This window comes from Zygosaccharomyces rouxii (assembly GCF_000026365.1).
Source record: "Zygosaccharomyces rouxii strain CBS732 chromosome G complete sequence".
Lineage (NCBI taxonomy): Eukaryota > Fungi > Ascomycota > Saccharomycetes > Saccharomycetales > Saccharomycetaceae > Zygosaccharomyces > Zygosaccharomyces rouxii.
This window is the reverse complement of record NC_012996.1, coordinates 182,197-206,061: the sequence shown is the minus strand read 5'-3', so window position 1 is coordinate 206,061 and position 23,865 is coordinate 182,197. Positions and strand designations below refer to the sequence as shown.

General features: G+C 39.8%; 11 protein-coding genes across 11 annotated transcripts; 2 read left to right on the top strand and 9 right to left on the bottom strand.

Annotated features, from left to right (window-relative positions):
- Nucleotides 1–76: 76 nt before the first annotated feature.
- Nucleotides 77–1,054, bottom strand: OAC1 (Oac1p; the record flags this gene model as incomplete). Its single annotated transcript, XM_002498072.1, has 1 exon — nt 77–1,054. One exon carries the CDS (start codon nt 1,052–1,054, stop codon nt 77–79), a length of 978 nt encoding a protein of 325 aa, XP_002498117.1.
- A 378-nt stretch (nt 1,055–1,432) lies between these two features.
- On the bottom strand, nt 1,433–4,075 carry DGR2 (Dgr2p; the record flags this gene model as incomplete). Its single annotated transcript, XM_002498071.1, has 1 exon — nt 1,433–4,075. One exon carries the CDS (start codon nt 4,073–4,075, stop codon nt 1,433–1,435), a length of 2,643 nt encoding a protein of 880 aa, XP_002498116.1.
- Nucleotides 4,076–4,670: 595 nt separating this feature from the next.
- Nucleotides 4,671–5,123, top strand: SRP21 (signal recognition particle subunit SRP21; the record flags this gene model as incomplete). Its single annotated transcript, XM_002498070.1, has 1 exon — nt 4,671–5,123. The coding sequence occupies one exon, from the start codon at nt 4,671–4,673 to the stop codon at nt 5,121–5,123; it is 453 nt and encodes a 150-aa protein (XP_002498115.1).
- A 124-nt stretch (nt 5,124–5,247) lies between these two features.
- Nucleotides 5,248–6,963, bottom strand: SSH4 (Ssh4p; the record flags this gene model as incomplete). Its single annotated transcript, XM_002498069.1, has 1 exon — nt 5,248–6,963. The coding sequence occupies one exon, from the start codon at nt 6,961–6,963 to the stop codon at nt 5,248–5,250; it is 1,716 nt and encodes a 571-aa protein (XP_002498114.1).
- A 300-nt stretch (nt 6,964–7,263) lies between these two features.
- Nucleotides 7,264–9,165, bottom strand: RRN3 (rDNA-binding RNA polymerase I transcriptional factor; the record flags this gene model as incomplete). The annotated part of the gene is made up of 2 exons (XM_002498068.1): nt 7,264–8,925; nt 8,995–9,165. 2 exons carry the CDS (start codon nt 9,163–9,165, stop codon nt 7,264–7,266), a joined length of 1,833 nt encoding a protein of 610 aa, XP_002498113.1.
- Nucleotides 9,166–9,484: 319 nt separating this feature from the next.
- Nucleotides 9,485–11,599, bottom strand: YPK1 (serine/threonine protein kinase YPK1; the record flags this gene model as incomplete). Its single annotated transcript, XM_002498067.1, has 1 exon — nt 9,485–11,599. One exon carries the CDS (start codon nt 11,597–11,599, stop codon nt 9,485–9,487), a length of 2,115 nt encoding a protein of 704 aa, XP_002498112.1.
- Nucleotides 11,600–11,941: 342 nt separating this feature from the next.
- PGM1 (phosphoglucomutase PGM1) lies at nt 11,942–13,651 on the bottom strand (the record flags this gene model as incomplete). The annotated part of the gene is made up of 1 exon (XM_002498066.1): nt 11,942–13,651. The coding sequence occupies one exon, from the start codon at nt 13,649–13,651 to the stop codon at nt 11,942–11,944; it is 1,710 nt and encodes a 569-aa protein (XP_002498111.1).
- A 302-nt stretch (nt 13,652–13,953) lies between these two features.
- YKU80 (ATP-dependent DNA helicase YKU80) lies at nt 13,954–15,801 on the bottom strand (the record flags this gene model as incomplete). The annotated part of the gene is made up of 1 exon (XM_002498065.1): nt 13,954–15,801. One exon carries the CDS (start codon nt 15,799–15,801, stop codon nt 13,954–13,956), a length of 1,848 nt encoding a protein of 615 aa, XP_002498110.1.
- A 2,707-nt stretch (nt 15,802–18,508) lies between these two features.
- YRA2 (Yra2p) lies at nt 18,509–19,186 on the bottom strand (the record flags this gene model as incomplete). The annotated part of the gene is made up of 2 exons (XM_002498064.1): nt 18,509–18,976; nt 19,145–19,186. 2 exons carry the CDS (start codon nt 19,184–19,186, stop codon nt 18,509–18,511), a joined length of 510 nt encoding a protein of 169 aa, XP_002498109.1.
- Nucleotides 19,187–19,375: 189 nt separating this feature from the next.
- DOA1 (Doa1p) lies at nt 19,376–21,553 on the bottom strand (the record flags this gene model as incomplete). Its single annotated transcript, XM_002498063.1, has 1 exon — nt 19,376–21,553. One exon carries the CDS (start codon nt 21,551–21,553, stop codon nt 19,376–19,378), a length of 2,178 nt encoding a protein of 725 aa, XP_002498108.1.
- A 307-nt stretch (nt 21,554–21,860) lies between these two features.
- On the top strand, nt 21,861–23,729 carry SAC1 (phosphatidylinositol-3-phosphatase SAC1; the record flags this gene model as incomplete). The annotated part of the gene is made up of 1 exon (XM_002498062.1): nt 21,861–23,729. One exon carries the CDS (start codon nt 21,861–21,863, stop codon nt 23,727–23,729), a length of 1,869 nt encoding a protein of 622 aa, XP_002498107.1.
- Between the last annotated feature and the right edge of the window lie 136 nt (nt 23,730–23,865).

The following is a 23,865-nucleotide window of genomic DNA, read 5'->3' as shown; positions in this document are numbered from 1 at the left end:
AGGGGGGGATGGTATAAGAATGGATAAAAGAATATTTACTGGGAACAATTTAGTACTATTATACAAGGTATTAAGTTTATGCGAAGGTTCTTTGTTCGATGTTGTAAACAAGGTTCATCGTTTTTTCCATCATCGTCAGACACAAGATAGTATGAGGAGCAATTCTAAAGAGCTGGGCTTGGAAACCCTTGTAAAGTGCTCCTGGTCCTTCGATCTTAACTGTTTTGATGAAACAATCAATTGGGCCCTTGTAGAGATCACCCTTTTGATTGTAAATTCTCGTCAAGATAACATCCCATGGATTCATTGCGATACCAACACCGATACCAGCAACTGTACTTGCTGTAAGGTGTAATGACGTACCTTCTCTCATCAGATCGTTATCCTTGATGAAACCTTTTACGACGTTGTAGATAGGTAGTTGTACGGCAGATCCTACACCTGTTCTGAGCATGGCAGCTTCAATACCTCTGAAAAGACCTTTAATGCCTTCTCCCCTATAAACTGTCTTTAATCCATCCCAAACGCCGTTGTAACGAGTTTGTTCACCAATAGAAACGGTTGAAGAATATGATTGGAGCCTCGTCTTAACCATGTACAATGGAGACCCCAACACTGCACCGAATACACCTGCTGCTGCACCACAGAATACATTAATCGCAGGATTCTGCACTTTGTGAGGTTCCTCGTCGGGATAAAAGATCTTATTCACAAATCCTCTTGAAGGTTCGTAAAGACCTAAACGTGATCCATTTAATGCAATCTGATACACATATGCTGCCAGAAGACCCTTTTGTAGAGATACAAAGCCCTCATTACGGAAAATAATTACCATTGCCTGTATTGGATTCTTGTAAACTTGTTGATTTGTAGCGGACATTTCACCTTGTAATTGCATTCTTGTCTTAACTAACTCAATTGGATTTGTTACAGTAACTGCAACACATGCCGCTAATCCACCAGCTACAAAGGATCCAAACTTCGATACCTTTTGGGCTGGACTCAATTCGCTAGCCCGCTTCATTTCTTCATAGGGTGGTTCAGCTCCAGACATGATAAATACTATGTGAATACGAAAGGTATATTATCTACAGTGCTGTGTAGAAGCTGTCAATGTTCTAGCTACTTTGAAAGAGTTACGCTTATTCTGTTAACTGTATTCTGATGTAGCTTAGAGTTGACTCTTCGAGCCTCCAAATTTTTCACCATTAGAGCGCCGGTGAAAAAAAATTCGTCATTGTTGGATCAGTCATCTATCCGATCATGAACATAATGCAAATATCATCATGCACATAGGCACACAATTATGTACTGATTATATTGGCTAGTAAATCGTAATTCACATAAGAAAGAGAATAATCGGGTCTAGAATAATTTCGTAACCTTCATTATAAGATAATAATAAGTAAAAAAGAGGAACAGCTTGATTTGCTCACCGAAAGCTATTATTCATGGTACTGCAATCTGTACAGTAGTAACCATTTTCACGACCTGAAAAGGATCCGCGAGACAGTAGATTAAACTTTGTACCACCGCAAACATCACAACGGAGCCTGTGCCCCACAGAACTGTTCGATCTCCCTCTATCACCTTCTCCAGGGTTAGAACTCAAACTGCTTCTTTTAAGCGAAGCGATGCTAGTGTTGGATTGACTCAGTAAAGCATTACGAAAAACTGAACATGATCTACGGTTTCTTAAAGGTGGTCGGGGTTGGTTAAAGGAATCGCTTGCACTTTGAGGTGAAAATGTGCTTGAATTGTGACCGTTAGCTGTTTGTGGTGAACTCAACCCGTTAATCCCGCCATTAAGACTATTTGACCTAGCCACATTCTGTATGCTTGTTAGTGAATCTGTGCTACCAGATTTATTTTTGTGAGGGTTTTCATTTTGGGGTGGGTTTTCCAATCTGTTCAATACTCTACGACGGATAGCAGATGGCATATCGGCTCTGAAAATTCTAATGAGACCAGTCGTATCTGTTGTGATCAAAATGGTCCCAATAGCATCTATTGAGCTGGGCACGACACGGTCATTAGGTAAATTAATGCTGCTATCCCAATCAGTTGGTTCCACATCTGAGTCATCAGAAGTATCATTACTGGACTTTTGGAGATTTTTAGAAATTCCCACAAGGCCTAACTCATCATCATTCTTATACAATAATGATGACAATTCACAAATTAAATCGTTAGAAAGTGACAATGCTTTCGATGTTTCTGGTGGTGCGAGGTTAGCAGTAGTAACAGGAGAATGGTGTGCATGAAATGAAATGGAATAGTTATTTTTAATGTATTGGTCGGAACCATTATTATGACCATGCTTAATGATGTTTTTCAAGTTTAATGGATTATGAGTGCGATGGTTATGACGACCATTATTATCATTCTTAAAATCAGTCCCCGATGATTCAGGCACTGTCTTACTTTTGTTCTTGTTGAGTAAATTTCTGAGTGAACCCGATCTTTTTATGGATCCACTACGTTTTGAAGTAGCGTTTCTTTGTAATTTATCGCTTGGAATACTTGCTGATTGTAACTTCCAACCGTATACCCAATGATCATTACTTCCAGATACGACAATTGCTTGACTACTCGAAGTGACCAATTGGGCACTATGTTGAGATGCACCGGATTCAAAACCTCTTAATATCTCCACGCACTTCTTAGTCTTCAGGTCAAAAATTCGTACACGAGAATCGTTAGAAACAGTCATCAATTTTGAAGATTCATCATTAGGAGATTTAAAATATTGTAAATACGTGACTCTCGGACCATGATGATGTTTAGAACCTGGCGATAACCCTTGGGAAACATGATGGTTTTGGGTTTCCTTATCTTTGACGTGAAAAGACGACACTAAACGTAAACCATAGGTCTCTAAGATGTAAATGTAACCATTAAATGTACCGAGGATAGTATAATCACCAGTTTCCGGTGTAAGAACCATCGAAGTGATCAGATCTTCACAATCGAATTCAAATATAACTTCGTCGTCTAAAATGGACCACATTCGACATTTATGATCTAAACAACCGCTCACGAAGAATCTATCATCTAGAGGGTAAAACTTGATGCAAGTGACGAAATCTGGATGAAGAAATGTCTTTAAAGATTGTTCACGTTCAACATGCCAAAGTTTCACTGCTTTGTCCATTGACGCAGACACTAAGAATCCATTCTGGGACCAATCCAAATCAAGAACACTACTTCCATGTTCTCTGTAGATTCTATAAGGCTGAGGTTTGAAAACTGGAGCATACAAGTTAGTGGCGGACAATTTTTCAGACAGTTTTTCAGTCTCCTTTCCGTTTTTTTCAGCTAATTTTTGACCCTTTTTAGACAAATTGGAAGAAGATCCATTAGATGGCAGATTAGAATTGTGGTGTTGCTGGAGAATTGACGTCTTCCTCTTGACTGCTGCATGGATTTCCTCTTTGTAATCCATTTCCCACCTTTCAACGGGGCTACTCAAAACTTTCCAGATCCATATAGATCCATCTTTACTACCAGCCGCCATATATTTCCCGTTGACACTAAATTTATTAACCCAGATCGCTTTTGAATCTGATTGTTCACCTTTCGTCGGCACAGTCCCATTTACATTTTCACCTTGAATTCTCAATTCTTGCGCCAAGAATAACCTTCTAAACTGTTTTAAGTTTTTACCCTTTTTCATCAATTTGATATAAGGAGGATTTTTCAAATACTCCTCGAATTGATCTCTATCAATTAACCCCAACACACCTCTGATTATATTTTCCGTCGTTCCTGCATTAGCTGCACCATTCGATCCTCCGTTCTTGACCAGTCTCTCTCTAACCTTGGCTAACGATGCTGGTGGTTGCTTTGGAGTTTTGGAGAGTTCTGGATCTGCATGTCTTTTAAACCCTAGTGGTCGTAGATCAGCTGGGAATTCCTGGTTTAAATTAGATTTCTCTTGATGATTTCGATGATGTCCCTTTCCCATATCTGATGTCAAATTCAAGTCTGATTCCTTTGAAGAACGCCCGAATTTCTCCCCAAAGGTTGGCTTACTCAGTTCTTCTTCATGGTGTGATATTCCATTCGATCTCATCTTCTATCTGAAATACCAACACACAATGAGTTAGCCCCTTTCAAAACTAATTCCTAGTTGAATCAAATATCGCTTTCGTTAAGGGTAATTGGCTCCTGACACCTTTGTCCTAACGCCAAAACCGGTGATTCAATACGAGGCTAGTAATCCTAAGAGGGAGAGATATTGTTAAAGGAGTCTTGGTGGAAAAACACGACAAATATCGAATGTCAGTAAATCTTAATGATACGTCAGTGAGAAACTTTTGCTAAGAGCAACTCTTACTCGATGGATAGTCCAGTCTGCGAACTATAAAGATGTGAAGATATATATACGAGAAAAAATTGTGCAGGAGATTCAAATACTATTGTTGATCACAATGACGGTGATGGATGATAAGAAAAATTGACCGCTTATTACAGAAACTATTCGGCTTTTAGAGAGTTTGAAACGGTCCATATCCTCTTATGTACCTAAATATTTTTTTCATTCTTCGCCCTGTAGTATAAAGGCAACTTCTCAACGACCGACAAAAGATTCGACACTTTTATAATGAAAGTTTTGTCACTGACACGACTAGTGACTGCTTTATAACTGCCGTAGCAACTCTTGACCCATGTCTGTGAAGCCCATTGATAGTTTCATATCGCAGAGTGTCGGACTGTTTGAAGCTAATCCATCGCAGACGACATTCGCTATAAGCTACAAGAATCGATTGCCTGCACAATTGCCACAAGTTAGTTTCAAGACTCATAATCCACATTTAAACTGTCATTACAAATTCCAAACTTGCAAGAGTAAAGATGTCTCCAGATTGTTGAGTGCATTGGGTCCTAGAGGTGTTACAGTAACACTTGGTAAAGTGGAAAGGACTAAGAAACTGAAAAAACTACCCAAGAGACATAGAAAGCAGTCAAGAGTTAAAGATGTCGTCGGGTTGAGTAGTCTAATGGTTAATACTGATGTGAAGGAATACGTACCTCCTGCTGTGCAAGAGACTAGCGGTGCTTCTGCGAAACCTGACGCTAAGAAGAAGAAATCTAAGAGCAAGAACAAGAAGAAGCGTTAGTGTGTGTTTAACATAACGTGTTTGTATTATACTGTAACCAATATATATATATACATATATATATATGTGCGTGTGCGTGTGTGTGTGTGTGTATTTAGTTGAACCTGCCAACTTACCCTCCACATTATTTCTTTGACCTCTTCTTCTTATTCTTGTTCTTGTTTCTCTTCTTTTTAGCATTGGATCTGGAACCGCTGGTTGGTTTGCTTTGTTTAATCAGAGGACGTTCCTCTTCGTTTGCTCGCGGTTCCGTCTCTTCGTCGGTTAGGTTATGTTCCCTGTCATAAGCTGAAGTATTCCTTTCGTATCCCGTTTCATTTGTATTGGTATTAGTATTGGGATTAACAATCCTTGATATTTCTGATTGATTCCGTTGCCATTCGTCCTGTGATTCTTCGGCTTCCTCTTCTTCACGCTGTCCAAGTTGTTGCTGCTGTCTTGATCTTTCAACACTGTTTCCCACATTAATATTGATATTACCAAAAAATGAATCTGGATCTTCATCATCTGCATATTTAGGTGGTAGATCTTCGCCCTTTTGTAAGACTGTATCTTTTTTAATCTCCGCGCCGTTGTAAGATGGCGGTATACCAATTTCACCAAACAAACTACCAAACGCATACTTCTTTACATTGGCTTCCACGAATACAAATCCTAATTGGCCCAGGTTCACATTTAATTCAACCTCATCAGTGGGCAGATCACCCTCTTGACGAACATCGTGGACTCTTTGTAAATCTTTCGGTAGTTCGATATCTCTGTTTTCTGCTAGGGCACTGCGCAACTCAATGTTATCGGGGTCTTCTAGGAGACCATCTCTAGTGTAAGTTCTCGTAAAGGCGCCATTCATTGATCCTAAACTGATAAACAAATCAATCCCCACATTTTGAGTAACATCCATTAATTTCTTACCGTTATGCGTAATGAATATAGTTCCAGTTCTATACCTATAACCAAATCCAACAACATCACCTTCCTGTAACTTTGGTAATAACGTACTTGGGGTAAATGGGTTGTTTATTCTTAGTTTCCCCGTCGATTCATAGGCGATCGAATAGATAGACATACCCGGAATTCTAAAATAAGGATAGGGACAAGTTGTTAACCCAATGCTGAAAATTGAATTTGAATCTGATACGTGCTTAAAGACTTTAACTTCAAAATAAACAGCAGCTTTTTTGTTAAAAGGCAATGGGTAATTTAGCACAGTGGAAGAGCTTTTATTAAATTTGGTAAAAGTAACATCCAATTTATCTTGCACCAATAGACTTGGTAAAAAATTCCCGTCTGCATCTGTATTGTCGTTAATGCTGGGCAAAAAGAAGTAACTCTGTAAACCTCTATCTCTGATAAATTGTAAATCCGTTTCATTGAGAAAGGTTCCAAATTCTTTAACGTTAGGTGGGTTCATCTTTTGAAACTCTTTGGCATGCCTATAAAGTTCAACTTCAAAATCTGACATACGGGGTAATTCTTGATCCTCTTGTTGTTGCAAAGCGGCTTCATCATCGAACTGGCCGGGTGAAGTAAAGCTGGAGTCCAATAAGATACCACTACGTCTTTTTGAAAAAAAGGCTTGTAATCCGCCATTACTACCACGGGAACCAGCGCCTGTCTCTTCATCGTATTCAGCTTCGTCTGCCCCACAAAATGTAACATAAATCGCTACAACGACAAGTACCACCATCAAGAGAGCAAAAGTCACTGATAAACTTATCAGAAAAGCTAGACTGATAGTCCCAGAATCATCTATAGGCGGGCCTGGATATGGATCATTAACGCCATCTAACTCGGTCTTGTAAAACGATACAACTGACTCATCATCCAGCGGAAGAAACATAATCGTAGGATGTGTATTATAATGAGCCCCCTAACGATTTCGTATCACTTGGCTTACAACTTCTCAGAACCTCTTATTTTCACTATCTATGTGCCTCTAGTTAGTATTATCAAGAGTTTTCAATGGTAAGTTGAGACTTGAAGAAACTTGTCTTATGCTGATAGACCTTTCACCCCCCCAATAGTCACATGACACGACTATAGCGGTAGTACTAAATAAGAGGCATGCATAATATTAAATTTATATTTAAAATTATAATAGTACTTATAATTTCTAAATGCAATCTTTTTCCCTGGTTCCTCAATCCTCGTATTCATCACTTTCGTATTCACCACCAGCTTCGCTCCATTCGATGTAATAATCCTTCATCATACGTTTATAATGTTTGAGAAATAATGGATCATAAGGGAAATAGCTCTGTAGGTCTATAAACTGTTGCCTAGTAGCCAATGACCATGTCGATGCTGCTACAGGTTGAGATGAAGATTTTTGATTCGAATCGCCTCTACCTATAATACCTCTTAGACGTTCGTTATTATTATTCTCAATAATACTGAAGCAGAATGCCACATCCTCATGTTGTGCAATACGAGCAAACATTAGCATCACATTTTCATTGCAATATTTTAGTGGATTGAATTTTGTTATGACCATTCGAGGGAAAAGTTTATCCAATTCACATTCCCAACTACCATCTGGATCTCTGAACATTTGATATCTGAAGCAGAAAATGTAACATAATGCTTGGAATGCAGCGTAGAAGTGTTTAAATCTTTCCATACCACCTGGTTGATCGACCTCTTCTTCACGTTCTAATACGTATCGATTCAACCAAGATGTTAGATAACTGGCGACAAATATTATTTGGGTTCTTGATAATTTTTTAGCACGGGCAATATAAGATCCCAAATACTGTAATGATTTAATCTTTTTCTCCGACGTTTCTGTTGGTGAAAACGATATGTCTATTAGTGTTACTAAAAACGCATCCATTAGTTCCGCCTGTTGCTGAGAAATGTGGAACATAATGTATTGAATTGATTTGGTATAGTAAGTAGGTAAAACATGAGATTTGAAAAGTGTCGTTAAAGTATTGAAAATAGTTACTCCCTCACCAGTCATTAAACTTTGAGGCGTAACATCTTTTCCAAGACGACTACTAACCAATGTTAGAATATTATCCAATTTTGTAGACAGATCTTTGATGCTCTGTGACACTTCCACATTGTACTCTTCTTCACCTTCCATTGCATCTTCATCTTCGTCGCTATCATCATCCTCATCTTGCACGCTTTTGATTCTATCGCCATCGTCTTCTTCCTCTTCATCATCTTCTTCTTCTTCCTCATCATCATCTTCTTCCTCTTCTTCTTCACTCTCTTCAAAATCGTCTATATCATCATCTAATTCATCCAATTCATTTTGTAATGCAACGTCTAATGAAATTGTTTTTTCCATTATCAATGACCAAGCTTGAAATTGTAATTCTTTACAATAAGTTGTCAAAGTCAAAATGTTTGAGATGTAATTAACCAATTTTTTACTGGTATCATTATTGTTGGGGAAAAATTTGGCCAAATAAACGTCGATATACCCCATTGATGATGGAATCATTTGTAAGAAATATTTCAACATTGAATGATGCTTTTCAGTCTTTTCTGGGGGTAAGTGGAAACCTGATATAAGAGATATGGAAACATCTTGCCACCACTTGGGTATGCTTGAACACAAAATTCTAATGAATAATATATATTTACTTAGAGTGTATGGTGGTAATTCCCACCATTTCTCAAAGTTTATAATAGATTGTATCAGTGGTGTCCCCTTGGATGTGTCAATTTTGTTGATGTTCTTGGCCAATACGTCAAGTAAAATTCCTAAGTTCTCTGTACTTATCCTACTATCGCTATTAGCAGGTTGTGAAACCCTATGAGTAACCATATCTAACTGTGAGGAGTCATTCTGAAATTATGTTAGTAATCTTGTCAGCAAAGAAAAGAGAGTGGCATTTAGCTTAGTTGATTATCATACCTTTTCCAAATCACCCAGAGCCGATTTCAAAAATCTTCTGTACATCTCTGTAGTAAACTCCTTATCATCATCAGTCTCATCAGGTAGAGCAAACTCAACTTTACGCTTTTTTAACTCGAGACCCATGGAATCTTGTCCAGGTCTTTTACCACTATTTTCAAAAGCCATCATCATCATGGTGTTAGATCCAACGCCCCCGTACTAATCGTTAACACTTCAATGATCTGATGTTATGGTATGTGAAATGACTTAAGAAGCTGATGCGATGAGCATCATCTTAAATCTTTTTTTTCTCCTCCTCAAAATGAATCGCTCCATACGATAAAATTTTAGCGCCAAGAAAAAATTATTCAATAGCGTTCAACGATAACAATAGTAATAAAAAAAAATGCAATTGATTTATAGATATGTTCATATATATTTGAAAGTGTTTTTCATCTCATTTCATTTGTTTGTAAAGATCTTCCCCCCTTTTAATATATAATAACGTCTATCTGATGCTCCTTCCCTGGATCATCGAACTACCCAACTGTTCGTTGCCGACATATGTCCAGCCGCCAAATTGTTTCTGTACGCTTTCGCTTAAGTATTCGTCAACCACACTATCGATTGGTTTCTCCCTTGTAAATTCTTGATCAAAATTGCTCGTATCCATAGCACTACTCACAGGAGGCTTGTATGGTGGGATGTAACCTTTCATTAGCAAACGTTTCCATGATAGTTGACTAAAGAAAGGATGAGACCTGATTTCTTCTGCACCGTGATAACCAAGACGTCTTTTTGGGTCACGACTCAAGAGACCAATCAATAGATCCTTTGCATCATGATCAAATCCATCCGGGAATCTTAATGGTTCCTGCAGAATTTTTTTGTACATTTTAGGTACATCTTCATCATAATATGGGGGTAATCCCGTCAGCATTTCATATAGCAGAACACCGAGGGTCCACCAGTCAACAATCTTAGAATAGCCTTGACCCAACAATAATTCTGGCGCTAAATATTCAGGTGTACCGCAGAAAGTATCCGTTTTATCTTTATCCTTCATGTTTAACTTGCATAAACCGAAATCACAAAGTGCAATATGTCCTTGATAATCTAATAAAATGTTTTCGGGCTTCAAGTCACGATATATGACATCCAATCCATGCAAGGTCTCTAGTGCACATAATAGTTCTGCTGTGTAAAATCTTGCACGAGATAAATCAAATCTACCTTCTTTTTGTAAGTGATAAAACAATTCACCACCATTGATAAATGCCAACACTAAATATAATTTTTCTTGTGATTGGAATGAAAACTTTAATGGAACGATAAATGGACATTCAACACGGGCCAGAACCGTTCTTTCGGCTAAAGTATGTGTCACTTCTGATTTGGAGACGATATACGATTTTCTAACTGCTTTCAATGCATAAACCTTCTGGGTATCTTTCTTTTTAACCTGCATAACTTTACCAAATGAACCTTTACCAATAACCTTCAATAGATCAAAATCGTCAATGGATAAAGACTTGTTTTTAGAGGGTTTATAATCAACGCTAAAGTTGATGTTACCAAGACCATTTTCAAGCCTTACCCAATGATGGTTATAAAGTCTGATATTGGCAGCCGAATCGATCTTTAGATTCACAGGTAATAGGAAAGAATCTAAGTGAATGTCTTGATTTGTGTTAATCTTGTTAAACATATCTCTTAATTTTTCATCTCTTGCGCCCATCTCTTGTTGCCACGTCTTTGATGGTAGAAGAATGGAAGGTATTCTAGCGAAAACGTCGATTTTGAAGTATGGTAATTTCCTTGTAACATCAAATGTGGATATTTTATTGAAGACTGGTTGTACCATTGAACCATATTCAGGTTCAATTGTGGCAACAGTATTATCGAATTCAATAGTAAAATAGAGTAGTGGATTTAAATGTTCAGACCCCGGTAACATTATAGTCGATGGAATGAACCTCGTAGATACATCACCAGGTAAAAGGTTCTCATCCACAGGACCTTGATTTTGTAATTGCATCCTCGATAGCTGTGAGACTAATCCATCCACTTCACCTGAAAGACTTGATCTCTTGGAAGTAACACCTGAACTTAGAAGTTTACCCAAGATCTGTTCATTGGAAGTTATAGGAAAAGGTAGAGTAAATCCATCACCATTATAAACTTTAATCGTTAGAATCCCTGGTGTTGATGTTGATTGTGCTGGTGCTGTGATAGAGATTTCTGGCGGCGAAGGGTCATCTGAGCGATGCGTGTCAGGAGTACTGTTAAATGCATCATCTGAACTTCTACCACCACTAGATTCTCTTACCGTAGATGACGTCGAAGAAGCATCGTGCGAAAGACGTACAGGTGCAATCGATGAATTCGAAGGTACAATGGTTTCTTTTCTCTCTGAGCTTGGTCTCATACTACCAATCTCATTGTTGTTGTCGCCATTTACCGTATCATTTCCATCGTTATGCCTCGAGCTATCTTTGTGATGGTGAAAAACTCCATTATGACTCTTATGGTTACCATTTTTCTCCTTTTCCTTTTCCTTCTCAGCTTCTTTATCATCTTTGTTTTTACCAAATTTAAACTTCGATATCTTCCAGTAGTACATCGTATCGTATCTTACTTGTTATATTTGTAGTGGTACCAATAATGGTAGATGTATAGAAGTCAAAATTCCTTTAAATTACTGTGATACCCTCGAGCCTTTATCTATCTTGTTTCGTTAAAGCTAGAGGGAGAAATCATTGGTTATTTCTCTCTTTAAAGTTGTCTCTATGATTGTCTCCGGGCTTTTTGCTTAAGAACTTAGAAAAAGAAAAATCATGTATGACGGAAAAACGTAATACAAGTCAGCTAGACAAATACCAATACTGAATACCGAACACGACTAAAAACCCGATTATTTATTTGTTTTTATTTAGTCAAAGCAGGCGCAGTCGACTTTGCCTTCTCAGGTCTTAACAGTTGGTGTCTCAGTACCCAAGATTTCTTGGAACTTGAAAAAACTAACCAATTGTTGAATTGCGGGTCTTAGGAATTCCTCTGCTGTTAAACCGTATTTGGAAGCGTCGTCGCTGTACTGTTCCACGTAAAGTCTAATCGTGGCACCTGCTGAGCCTGTTCCTGATAATCTTAGTACAGTTCTTACACCGTTTGACAACTTGAGGAACAAGCCTTGGTTAGATGATACGGATCCATCCAGATCTTTGTACTCGAAATCTCCCGCATCGACCACCTTCAAAGATTCATCTAGTGGAAAGTTGGAACCTTTAACACCAGGCTGACTAACGAAATTCTGGAAAAATTCAATCACCCTGTTGGCAGCTTCACCGGAAACGTTTTCGTAGTCGTAACGGGTGAAGAAAGTTCTACCGTATTTGTCCCAGAATTCATCTTGAATGGTCTTTATAGACACATCCTTTTCAGGGTTTCTCTTATGGTAAATGGCTAAGATGTTTAACCATGCAATAATGGCCCAAAGACCATCTTTTTCTCTGATGTGGTTTGAACCAGTACCAAAGGATTCTTCACCACAGATGGATAATTTCTTGGCGTCGAATAGGGCACAGAAGAATTTCCATCCGGTAGGAACTTCATAGCATGACAAATTGTGGTGCTTGGCAACAAGATCGATGGCTTGTGAGGTGGGGAAAGAACGTGCTAATCCATAGATACCTTCTCTTTGGAAATATGGGATCTCAGATGCATATTCCGCAATAATGGCAACAGAGTCACCAGGGGATACAAATGCAGGGCCTGCACCGTAAATCATATTTCTGTCACCGTCACCATCAGAGGCAGCACCGAATGCAATGTTCTCGCGATCAACCCTGTCGACCAAAGTACGTGCGTAGGTCAGATTTGGATCTGGGTGTAGCCCACCGAAATCTGGTTTAGGGTGACAATTTTGTAAGACTTCGTCTTCAGGTAATCCCAATTCATCAGCAAAGATAGCTCTGCCGTAAGGACCAGTAACACCGTTCAGACCATCGAATAAAAGTTTCCAATTCTTGGTTTCTCTCTGATGGTTCACAAAAGATTTGATTAGAGGGAAATCAAAGATGGTCTTTAGAAAATCCACATATGCCTTGGTAGAGTCAATGACATCGACAGTTAAAGATCCATACTGTTTTTCCCCCAAGGCAGAGAGATCGACATGTGGGAAATCGGTAACGATCTTGTAGGAAGTCAAACGCTTTGAAGCCTCCCACATGGCATTGGTGACATTTTCAGGAGCTGGACCACCATTAGCCAAATTGTACTTGATACCGAAATCGTTGTTTGGACCACCAGGATTGTGAGACGCGGTCAAAATAATACCACCGGTTACTTTAGCCTTTGAGTAACTTCTAATAACGTGAGAAGCCGCAGGCGTAGAAAGTATCCCGTTTTGACCAACGACTAACCTTTTCACACCGTTAGCAGCACCAATGGCGGCGATTTTTTGCAGGACGACGTCGTTGTAATAACGACCATCACCACCAACAAGAAGAACAGAATCCTTGACACCTTCAGGGATGGCCTCTAAGATGGCTTGAATGAAATTTTCAGTATAGTTTGGTTCTTCAGCGAAGACTTTGGTTCTCTTTCTCAAACCTGAAGTACCAGGTTTTTGGTCCTGGAAAGCCTTGGTAGCTACTGTTTCCACGCTAAAAGACATTTGATAATTAACACTTGAGAACCAATGTAGGGGGGAGGAAACGATACTATATTATTGATTAAAGAGCTTTTCAAGAGTTTCTGTTGTATAGGTTGAAACTACAGGTGATGATGACCCTCAGAAAGCGGATAGATCTCTCGGTTTCGTTTCCAAGGCGAACGGCGGTAGTTTCGACGACCCCTTGGGGAGTATTTTGTGTTACAAAAAAAATTGTTAAAAAAAAAACAAAAGGATAACGCGTGATATATGCCGGGATGAGTATAAAATCGTTTTACCGCAATCACATAGTCAAAAGAAACCCTCTAATAGTCTCTCTGTCCTCTCGACAGTAGAGATTGTAGGTCTGGTATGTCTTGATCAGCAACGTCACTCTCTTCATCTTGATCCTCTCTTGAAGATCCACGTCTACGCGATCTCTTGATATCGAGTAATTTCTTCAGACGAGCAATTGACTCGTCTAGCTCCGGTGAAGGTTCGTAGCGTGAAGATATTTTGTTAGCCAAGAAGTCTGGCATCTCCGGGACGTAAAACTTGCTTTCGTTGATTATACATAGATGGATCCATTCTAGTAGCACCTGTTGAGTACGGTGCAAATGGATTGCCGGTACGATCAGTGGATCTTCGTCAACCAATTCTGTATCTGGTTTGACACGGCCAGGATGAGCTGGTAGCTGCGGCAGCGGCAAGTTGGTTGACGATGGTCCCTCCATCAGTTTATAGTAATGATTTTCTTCCGTCTGCGGTTCATTATCCATATCAAAGGCATCGATATACTTAGACATCATTGAATCAATATTGCCTTGAGACTTATCTTGCTCAATTTTCTTACCTGATGTAGTCGTTCTATTAACTAATCGAGGAAAATCAGAGACTCTTTGATCCTCTGCAAACGGTAGTCTGCAATATACCAATGTATGGTTGTCCTCCACATGAATCGGACACAGTACACCTACTTGCACATCGGATGTGGGCTTGGCAACAAATCTAACGATTGCCAGTTGGTTTGATTCCTTTAATGCATCAACTAGCGCGCTCAATGCTACAACGTCCTGCACTCCACCGTATCTCGTATCAGCCGTAATGAATCGGGATTCAGAATGTAAAAAATGACGTGGTAACGCCTTTTGATCGATAAATCCCAATATATCCATACCAGGCCGACTGGCATATTTTCGGGGTGGATCCTCTAATGAAGACGGTAGTACTACGTAATCGGCACCATATCGATATGCTTTTGCAATGGATTTAGGCGACACTTGAATTGGCAGCGATTTTTCATCATCACCTTGAATCTCGTATTCAACCACACTTTTCACTGGTTTGTAGACATCCTTACCATGAATTTCTCTTTTCACCACCATCTTTCTACTAATGCTGGAAACCGCCTTGGTAGCCGGATAACCTTCCACTTTAATTGTTAAAGAGTGCTCATCGTCCTGAGAATCTTGATCGGTATGCACTGCTACATCAGCACCTAACCGCAGTTCCCCGCTAAACACCATAACAGGTCTTACCACACCTGAAGGCAATGACGAAATTTCCCTAAGCAGATCATTGACGTGGTAAATCCGAGACCCCTCAATGACGTCTACCAATTTCCCCCAAATACCGTAGTCTGGCACTGCAGAACCATTTCTATGGTTCTCCACTCGGCAGTCCACAAGAATTATTGAAAGATTTAGTTCTTCCGCCAAAACTCCAACTTCTTCATCACTAAGATCTAGTCCCTCCATATCGTCAGTAAACACAACCAGTTGTCTCCGCATCTTCCTTACATGGAAATGATCTCGACAGTCCAATGACGACACTAGCAGGCACTGTACCATGGATGACGATGCTGAACTCGACGGATTCGTTACATTACCATCCCTGAGATCTTGCGAATAGCTCTGTAACTGCCGTAAAACTCTTAGTGTCTCTGTGATTGTTACAGGAGCCACCCAATCTTGTACTTGAAATACCCCTTCGATACCTTGCGAGTTCTTTGATATTGCACAATTAGCCAAATAGCAACTAATCCAATCCGTCTTTCTTTTCCTCTTGCATTTCTCTAGTAGACTGTACTCCAAATATGCCTGTACCTTGGAGACATTGTCATGCTGTATCATATGAGGAGATACATCCACAATAAATCCTGAGCATTCTGCCATGTTGAGTGACCCTCCTGTCTAAAATAAACGGATTATCTGATTAATCTATCAATTGCTTGCTTGCATTCGGCTACAATGTAATATAGTATGGTATACGAATGTTGTTCTTCCCTTACGGAGATTGATGTTCTCCGCACCGCGTTATTAATCAAATCACACTGTGACAATCAATTGTAATCTTCCGTGCCCTGTTATCTGTATTGGTCATTTGTGTGTGTCATCTTAACGTGGATACGAGCATACGTATGGGTACATGATCTTACGATAAGCCTTGGTCGAGAAACACTTCTCTCCCCTAAAGTACTAACATATTGCTAAGGGACAAAGGGCCAAACATATCAGGGCTTATCATTATTGGCACTTGTCCTCTTGGCTAATTAATGAAGTGTAGTGGTTGCTGCCAAGATTGGGACAACGAATCTGAACGAATCGTATATAAACTACAATGGTGGTAGTGCTATTTCAAACTGTCTCGAGGAAGAACTGTTACAGGCAGATATAAAAAGGTTACTTAAGAACAGTGACAATAATAACAGTTTAGGACATATAATATGGCAGGCGTTTTTGATTTATTCGGTTACGGTAGCAATGGTGGTAAAGGTTCCGTTGGTGGTAACGTTGAAGGTGGTACAAAACGCTCTGGTTCAGTGAGAAATAGAAAATCCAGTATTGGAGGCGCTATGTACATGCATGCACCGGAGTACCATGGGCCAGCAAGAAAGGGCAGTATGTCTTCTGTTGGGTCTGGTGGCGAGGGCGAATCTTCGTCACTGGTAGATTTGAGCAAGATTTCTCACGATGAGTTTGAGAGACTGTATCACGGTATGCGCAAGGGTGAACCAAGTAACAGGGTTAACTTTTGAAAAAGGCAATACGTGCGAACGTTGTACATGCTAGGTGATAGAGCGGGCTCTTGGATATACTTCATAGTCGTATATACAATCTGGTAGGTTTATTTTAGGTTAGGTTAGGGTTTTAAAAAGATTAAACGGTTATATGCATTCGTGTGCGGCTGTATGCCTCGGAGTTTGATGGACAGAGGGTGGGGTTGCCCGGGTGTGCGGTTCCTGTTTGTCCCCCTCTTTGTCCTCTCTTTCTCCACCTTTCCGGCTGGGTTCCGTATAGGGGCATTGCTAGCAGCCAAGGGGGACCGGTGTGAGACACGGCTGCGAAAATGTGATTTCCGCATTCTTATCTGTTTTCGTCTGTAATGACGTCTAGTCAGTTGATCACGTGGTTGTGATAGGTTGATTTTAGCCGCTGCTGTTCTGTATGGCTAGTCAGTTTTGGATTCAGGAGTCGTGCGTAGTCCATATGGTTTAAGTATATGCATTTATATGTATGTTTAAATTTGTATAATTTTACGTTTTATATGCAGAAACGAAATTTCGGCGAAAAGTCCGGAGAGTTAACAATGATGTGCTTAACTAATTCCATGAAATACTTCCGCGCTATAATTTACGCTCAAGTGAAAAGAACTGAAATTCATTCCTTTCCACTCCTAATAAAACATTTAAAAAAAGCTATGTAAAAATCTTACGAACAATCCTCATTATACTGCCTTTTCTATGACTCTTTTCTTCCTGAGCATCAGCATCCTTGGACTCTTCATCATTCGTCCATTTCAGTACCTGGTCTCGCGTATCATATATATATGTAGGCATGAAATGATATGACGGTGGTGTTTCGTTACTCACTATTCTATATATGTTAAAATCATTTGCATCTTGAGGCACCACAACCTCATCGTAACAGGGTAAACGGCTGGCTGTTTCCTCCTTGACGCTCATAATTACATTGGATCGACTTGGCTTGGAATGGATCACTATTGAAATGTTCTTTTATTCCATTTATATGGTAAAATCTGGCTGGCGGGTATTCTTCCGCAAGACAATGCTGAGAATAATGGAAAAAGATGAATCAGGGAGTTGGGATGCGAACAAAAGATTTAGTTACCTGTTAACACCAAGTAATAGCGGGTTGTTCCGGGACGGTTAAGCTTTCTGATTAAAAAACAATCACTAATCAAATTTTGTTCTAGTATGTCATACCCCTAAAAGTTTTTAGTATAATCATTGCAGTTGGATTTTACTACTAGTTTGGATATGTTCGATATGAATCAACTATTTCGGTCCAATCCTAGTTGGGTTGAGACGACGGAGTGTCCCAATTAGGACGGGGTGACAGCGGGCTGCTTGACTAAAAATTTATATACCGCTTTAATTTGATCAATTTTTGCCAGTTGTTCAAGTCTAAGTGACATTCAGCAATATAAGCTAGACTAACACAGGACTTCTGTGAATTTCTTTTGTAAAAACTCTATACGGAAAGCCATTTCATCCTGCTTACATGTCCAAGTCCGGAATCTAGCTGTAGATGATGGCTTCCATCACGCAGAGTTGGGTACCGCTAATGATAAGGCTTCACTGCTGTGACAGGGTCACAGACCAACTACCATGGGAAATGGTCTTGAGGAAGTAAAATTAGCTATTTTACCACTACAACTACTATGACTTACAAGGAGATGAATATTATCAAACAATTCTAGTTGTAGTTTTGGCTGTGAAACTGTGAGTCATGGATTTGAAAAGTCTTATAAATCGAACTTTTATCTCTAATATTTCAGTAACTATACATGTTGACTGGACATCGAGCCTCCCCAAATGAAAAGAGAAAAAAAAAAAAACAAATTACATACAAAAAACTATTAACTACTTTTCATATAATCCTCCAGTTCAGCATTCAATTCATCCTCCATTGCAGGTCTATCTTGTCTCTTGTAATGGCTGCCACGACTTCCACGTCCATTACCACGGCGGTTGTCTCTCTGAGTACGACGACGCCTGTCAGGTCTCCTCTCCTGCTCAAAAATCTCAACAGTAACTGTACCACCATTCAATGGAGTTTCGTTATATTTCTCGACTACTCGTTCCATAACGCTAGGATCTTCAAATTCAAAAACAGCGGTTCTGGAGTCCTTTAGATCATAAAAGTTGCAATAAATAGGCTCCGCAAATTCTTTTACCATATCCTCTAGGGTGAAATCCGAAACATCTAACGGTACATTTGTAAAGCGAAGTCTTTTCTTTGGAGGTTCTCTTGGCGTACTTGAAGGACGGTCCTCAATACCAATTCTTGAAGCCAAACTGTTTCTCAAATCCCTGCGACGGTACTTCTAATCAATATCGTGTTAATAACAATAGAACGGTGCATTTCAATAAGTAAAATCTTTTCAACAATTAAAAACTTACAGTTACCTTGTGTTGGTTGTCAGGCGCTGTCTTCGACGAAGATTTCCGGTTAGTATCGATGATCAGAGGTATATCGGGGGTAGAAGACATACTTTCTCGTCCACAAGCTTATCCAATACGTTGTCAACTGACATAGCGGACAAATATACTCTCGCTTGGCTTTTTATCTTCCTTCATGTGTACTTGATCAACTTCTGGGCTCCCTAAGCTCTTCTATTCGCTTGGTTTGCATAAAGTTGAAAACAACACCCGTACATCATACTGAAATATGAATAATGTATATATTTATGGTCACTATATAGTCAGATATGTAGTAAAGAGTTTTAGGCTCCAATGTCGACCAGAATGTCTTGAAATCTGGGGATGTTCCCGTAGTATGCCTTTATGTTTTTAATCCAGGAGATGGAGCCTGCGAACTGCTTTAGAGTAGGTTCAACCGTGGACAAGTTACCAAAGGCGACCAATAACCGGTATGCGGCTTCTTCTGAAGCTTGGAAGGTTTCGTGAGTACCAAATTTAGTATTCAGTGCATCAGAGATGGGTGCCACTGCATCAGCCAATTTGACAGGATCCTGCACTATTAGAGCACTGTAGTTGAAAAGCAATGTAGCAACTGCTATGGCCAAATTCTGTAATTGCTGGGCCTTAGCATCTTCAAAATTAGTTTCGATGGTTTCAAAGAGAGAATTGTAGACTTTAGGAGAAGACAAGAGATCAATCCCCCATTTTTCGTTTTGGAAGCAGTTGGCAAAGATTCTTACTGTAAGCATGGCAATTGCAATGTTCTTGTTACCTAGTCCTTCTTCAACAAATTCACTAATATCATCAGAAGAAGAAAGTTTGGATACAACTAATCTCAGGATATCGTATGCGGGTGTCTTAACCGCCCATTTAGATCTCATCGTTAGAGCGAAAAGGTACAAGACCTCCCAGTTGTGTTCCAAGTCATGCAATGCAGTACCCATTTGGGCCAAATCTTCATCGCTAAATGTCTGTTCCTTGGCATTTAATTTTGTAATTCCCATGAATATGGAATCTGGGTTGTAATTAGTGAGTGACAAATACTGCTTCACGGGCAGAATCTTGAGCCCCTCTGCAAGTGGTGGCGGTTGTATTGTCTGTGTTGGTTGTGCTGGTTGTTGTGGTACAGCCGAACCTCCTGGGGCTCCAGTTGGATCCAAGGAAACTCCACTTGTGTTTTGGAAGATGAAGTTCACTACCTGGTCTCTATAACTTGCAGGCAAATCGTAACGAGCCAAAAACTGATCTGCAACCGTATAGGCATTATCATTAGCGTTAACAGGAAGCTTCAAAGGTGGTTGGCCTTCTTCGATATCAACATCAAAAACGTAATCGTACAACTTTCCTTGAAATTCTTTCTTTTGATCACTTCCAGAAGAAGATACTACATCACCAACTTTCATCCACTGACCTTGAGAGTACTGATGTGCTTCAACTACTCCATTGGGGGCCTTGACCACAACAATTTGGCCTTCTTTTTTACCAGGTGCCTGTAGAACTTCGAAAGGTGACAATTTCGACTCATCGACCCCCATTACTTGCGAGTTTATGGAGGAGCCTTGCAATTGTTCCTGGAATTCTTTAATCTGCTCCTGCGAGGCAATTCTCTTCTCATCTTGTGTGAAGACCCTCAATATGCTATCACTGGTACCAACCACAATGTCATTATTGGGTAAAATGTCTACACACCAAACAGAGATCGCCGGTACTGTTATCACTTGCTTCAAATGGCCACTAGACGTCCAAATTCTAACGGACCTATCTTCACCACAACTGACTAAATCACCATTTGGGAAAGCTTTCACGCTATACACAAAACTTTCGTGACCTTCTAAAGTTCTTTGAACCACACCTTGAAAATTGGAAATTTTGATTTTACCATCATTAGAACAACTGACAAATTCATCAGAATTTATGATTTCTAAGTGTCTGACCACATCGTCATGAATCCCGGTAAATGTCTTGATACACTGTGAACCTTGCCAAAGTTTGATTGTTTTATCTGCAGAAGCCGTCAAATAGTGGCCTGGCATTGTAGGAATGGCTTTAATGTCCCAGACAGATGCAGAATGGCCCTGTAGATCCCATTTTACTACGCCATTTTCCCATACTTTTGCAGTCTTATCCCAACTACCACTCAAAACGTTGTCACCGTCAGTGCTCAAGCAGCATACATTTGATCCATGTCCAATCAACGTGTAAACGGGATCTTCACCCAATTTACCATATACGGGCACTCCATTAATCAATCCATCCTTAGAACCGTAAAATACAATGGCATCTTGAGATCTATAACAACAGCTGTTCACAAAGAGATCTCTCTTCTGAACTACTATACCTTGCCATTGGCCGTCTGTACCTAGATTCCATATCATAACACTACCATCTCTAGAGACACTGCCCAACTGTTCATTGCTTAGGACAACCACATCCTTGACATCTTGAGTGTGGCCCTGTAAAGTAGCACTTAGTTGATACATGACAGTAGGATTTGTTCTGATTCTAATTAACACTGAGCAGTCGAAGTTTTCTGATTGTCAGATTTCCTTTGGGCTTGGCCTGCTCGTTGTGGATTGTTCTTCCGTTGACCTGTTCTCGCTGCTTTCTCTTGTTTCTTCAAGGGGAACCCAGCTGTACGATATAAAAGCATAACTACCTGAACTTTGCTTCACAAAAAACAGGGATCTATTTGAAACTGAAGAGAACGAGTTTTAGAACTCGAGGGACTTATTTCTACAGGTTGATATAGTTTTAAATCGATTTAGCAAGTTCGAATTGTGGTAAACGATGGGTGGACCGCTTTTATTTGCCAAGACTTCTGAAGGGCTTTTGTTTAGGTCTACTACCCCTTCTAAGAAGGATGCTGTTATACACTTGTCAGACCAGGAACAAGCTGTCAGAGTAGAAGGTTTGGAGGAATTTCCAGTCGAGGGTAATATCACCAAGATTCCTGCATTACTTGGTTTTATCAGATTAAAGTTAAACAAATATGCGGTTATTGCATCGAAAGTGGAAGAGGCTGGTAGGATCAATGATCATTTGATTCATAAAGTAGTCGAGCATTTGATTGTTCCCGCTAAGGAGAAAGCAAGAATTGATTCTGATGAATCAGAATATTTGAGACTCCTAAAATTGCAGCTTAACAAGGCTACTCTTTATTTTTCCTATACTTATGACTTGACAAATTCGTTCCAGAGGAATGCATCTATTACCAAACCATCGTGGAAGACTACTGATAGTAGATTCTTTTGGAATCATTATTTGACCCAAGAATTGCAAGAATTGTCAGCTAAAGATGCTGCTGCTGGAGAATTCATTCAACCTGTAATTTACGGTTATGTCAAATTAGTGGATTATATCTTTAGATCGACTCCAATTTCAGTTGGGTTGATCTCCAGACGTAGCAGATTTAGAGCTGGTACCAGATATTTCAGACGTGGTATTGATGAGCAAGGTAACGTGAGCAATTTCAACGAAACTGAGCAGGTGCTTGTCGTCCAGACAAACACTGCATCCGTTTCCCACTTGTTTTCGTTCCTGCAGACCAGAGGTTCTGTTCCTGTTTATTGGGCTGAAATTAACGATTTGAAATACAAACCACAGTTAGTGCTTAAGGAAGGTTCATCACTAGATGCTGCTGAAAAACACTTCGCTGAACAAAAGGCATTGTATGGTGAAAACTATCTAGTCAATTTGGTTAACCAATCAGGTCACGAACTGCCTGTCAAAGATGCCTATGAATCCACTGTAAACGCACTTGATGACCCCAAGATCCACTATGTATACTTTGATTTCCACCATGAATGCAGCGGTATGAAATGGCACAGAGTCAAACTACTAATTGATCACCTATCCAATATGGGCCTGAAAAATAGCGATTTCTTCCATGCTATCATTTCATCTGAAGGTACCATAAAGAGGGTTGTTAATGAACAGAAATCAGCCGTGAGAACCAACTGTATGGATTGTTTGGATAGAACCAATGTGGTTCAATCTGTGCTCGCTCATTGGGTCTTACAAAAAGAATTGGAGACGGCAGGTGTCATCCCTGATGATGAACCATGGGAAAACAGTTCTTCACTCTTGTTGGCATTCCAAAGTCTTTGGGCTGATAATGCAGATGCCGTCAGTTGTTCTTACTCTGGTACTGGTGCCCTAAAGACTGATTTCACCAGAACCGGTAAACGTACCAAAATGGGGGCACTTAACGATTTTATCAATTCTGCCACTCGTTATTACAAAAACAATTTGTCAGATGGTCCTAGACAGGATTCTTATGACTTGTTCCTGGGCAACTTTAGACCCTACATGGCATCTTTGAAATCTCCATTCGCTGACAGTAGACCATTTAGTGTCCAAGTGATTCCATTGGTGCTCTATGCTGCCTTGACCGTCTTGGGAGCAACCGTGGTTTTCCCAAAGGGTGAATTCACCAGCAAAAAAAATATGGCGTTCTTCCTAGGTGCCTCTGTAATATTTGCATTTGCCTTTTTCAACCTGGTGACTGATGGTATCCAATATGTGAACTGGCCTAAGTTGGTTGACGTTGGGTTCTTAGTGACCCAACACTCCCGTAATAAGGATAAAAGTCACGAAGGTGTTAAATACATTAAAAACCCAAGGTTTATGAAACCTGGCGCTTCCAAGAAGGACTAGGTTAAAGTGAAATGAATAATCGTTTCAAGGATAAGACGGATTTTTTTGTCATTTTTTTCCATTCCTTTACTTTTACTTTTACTTTACTTCATTCAAAAGAGCCAAGTGACTTTGTAGTATCACGTCGTATCGATTG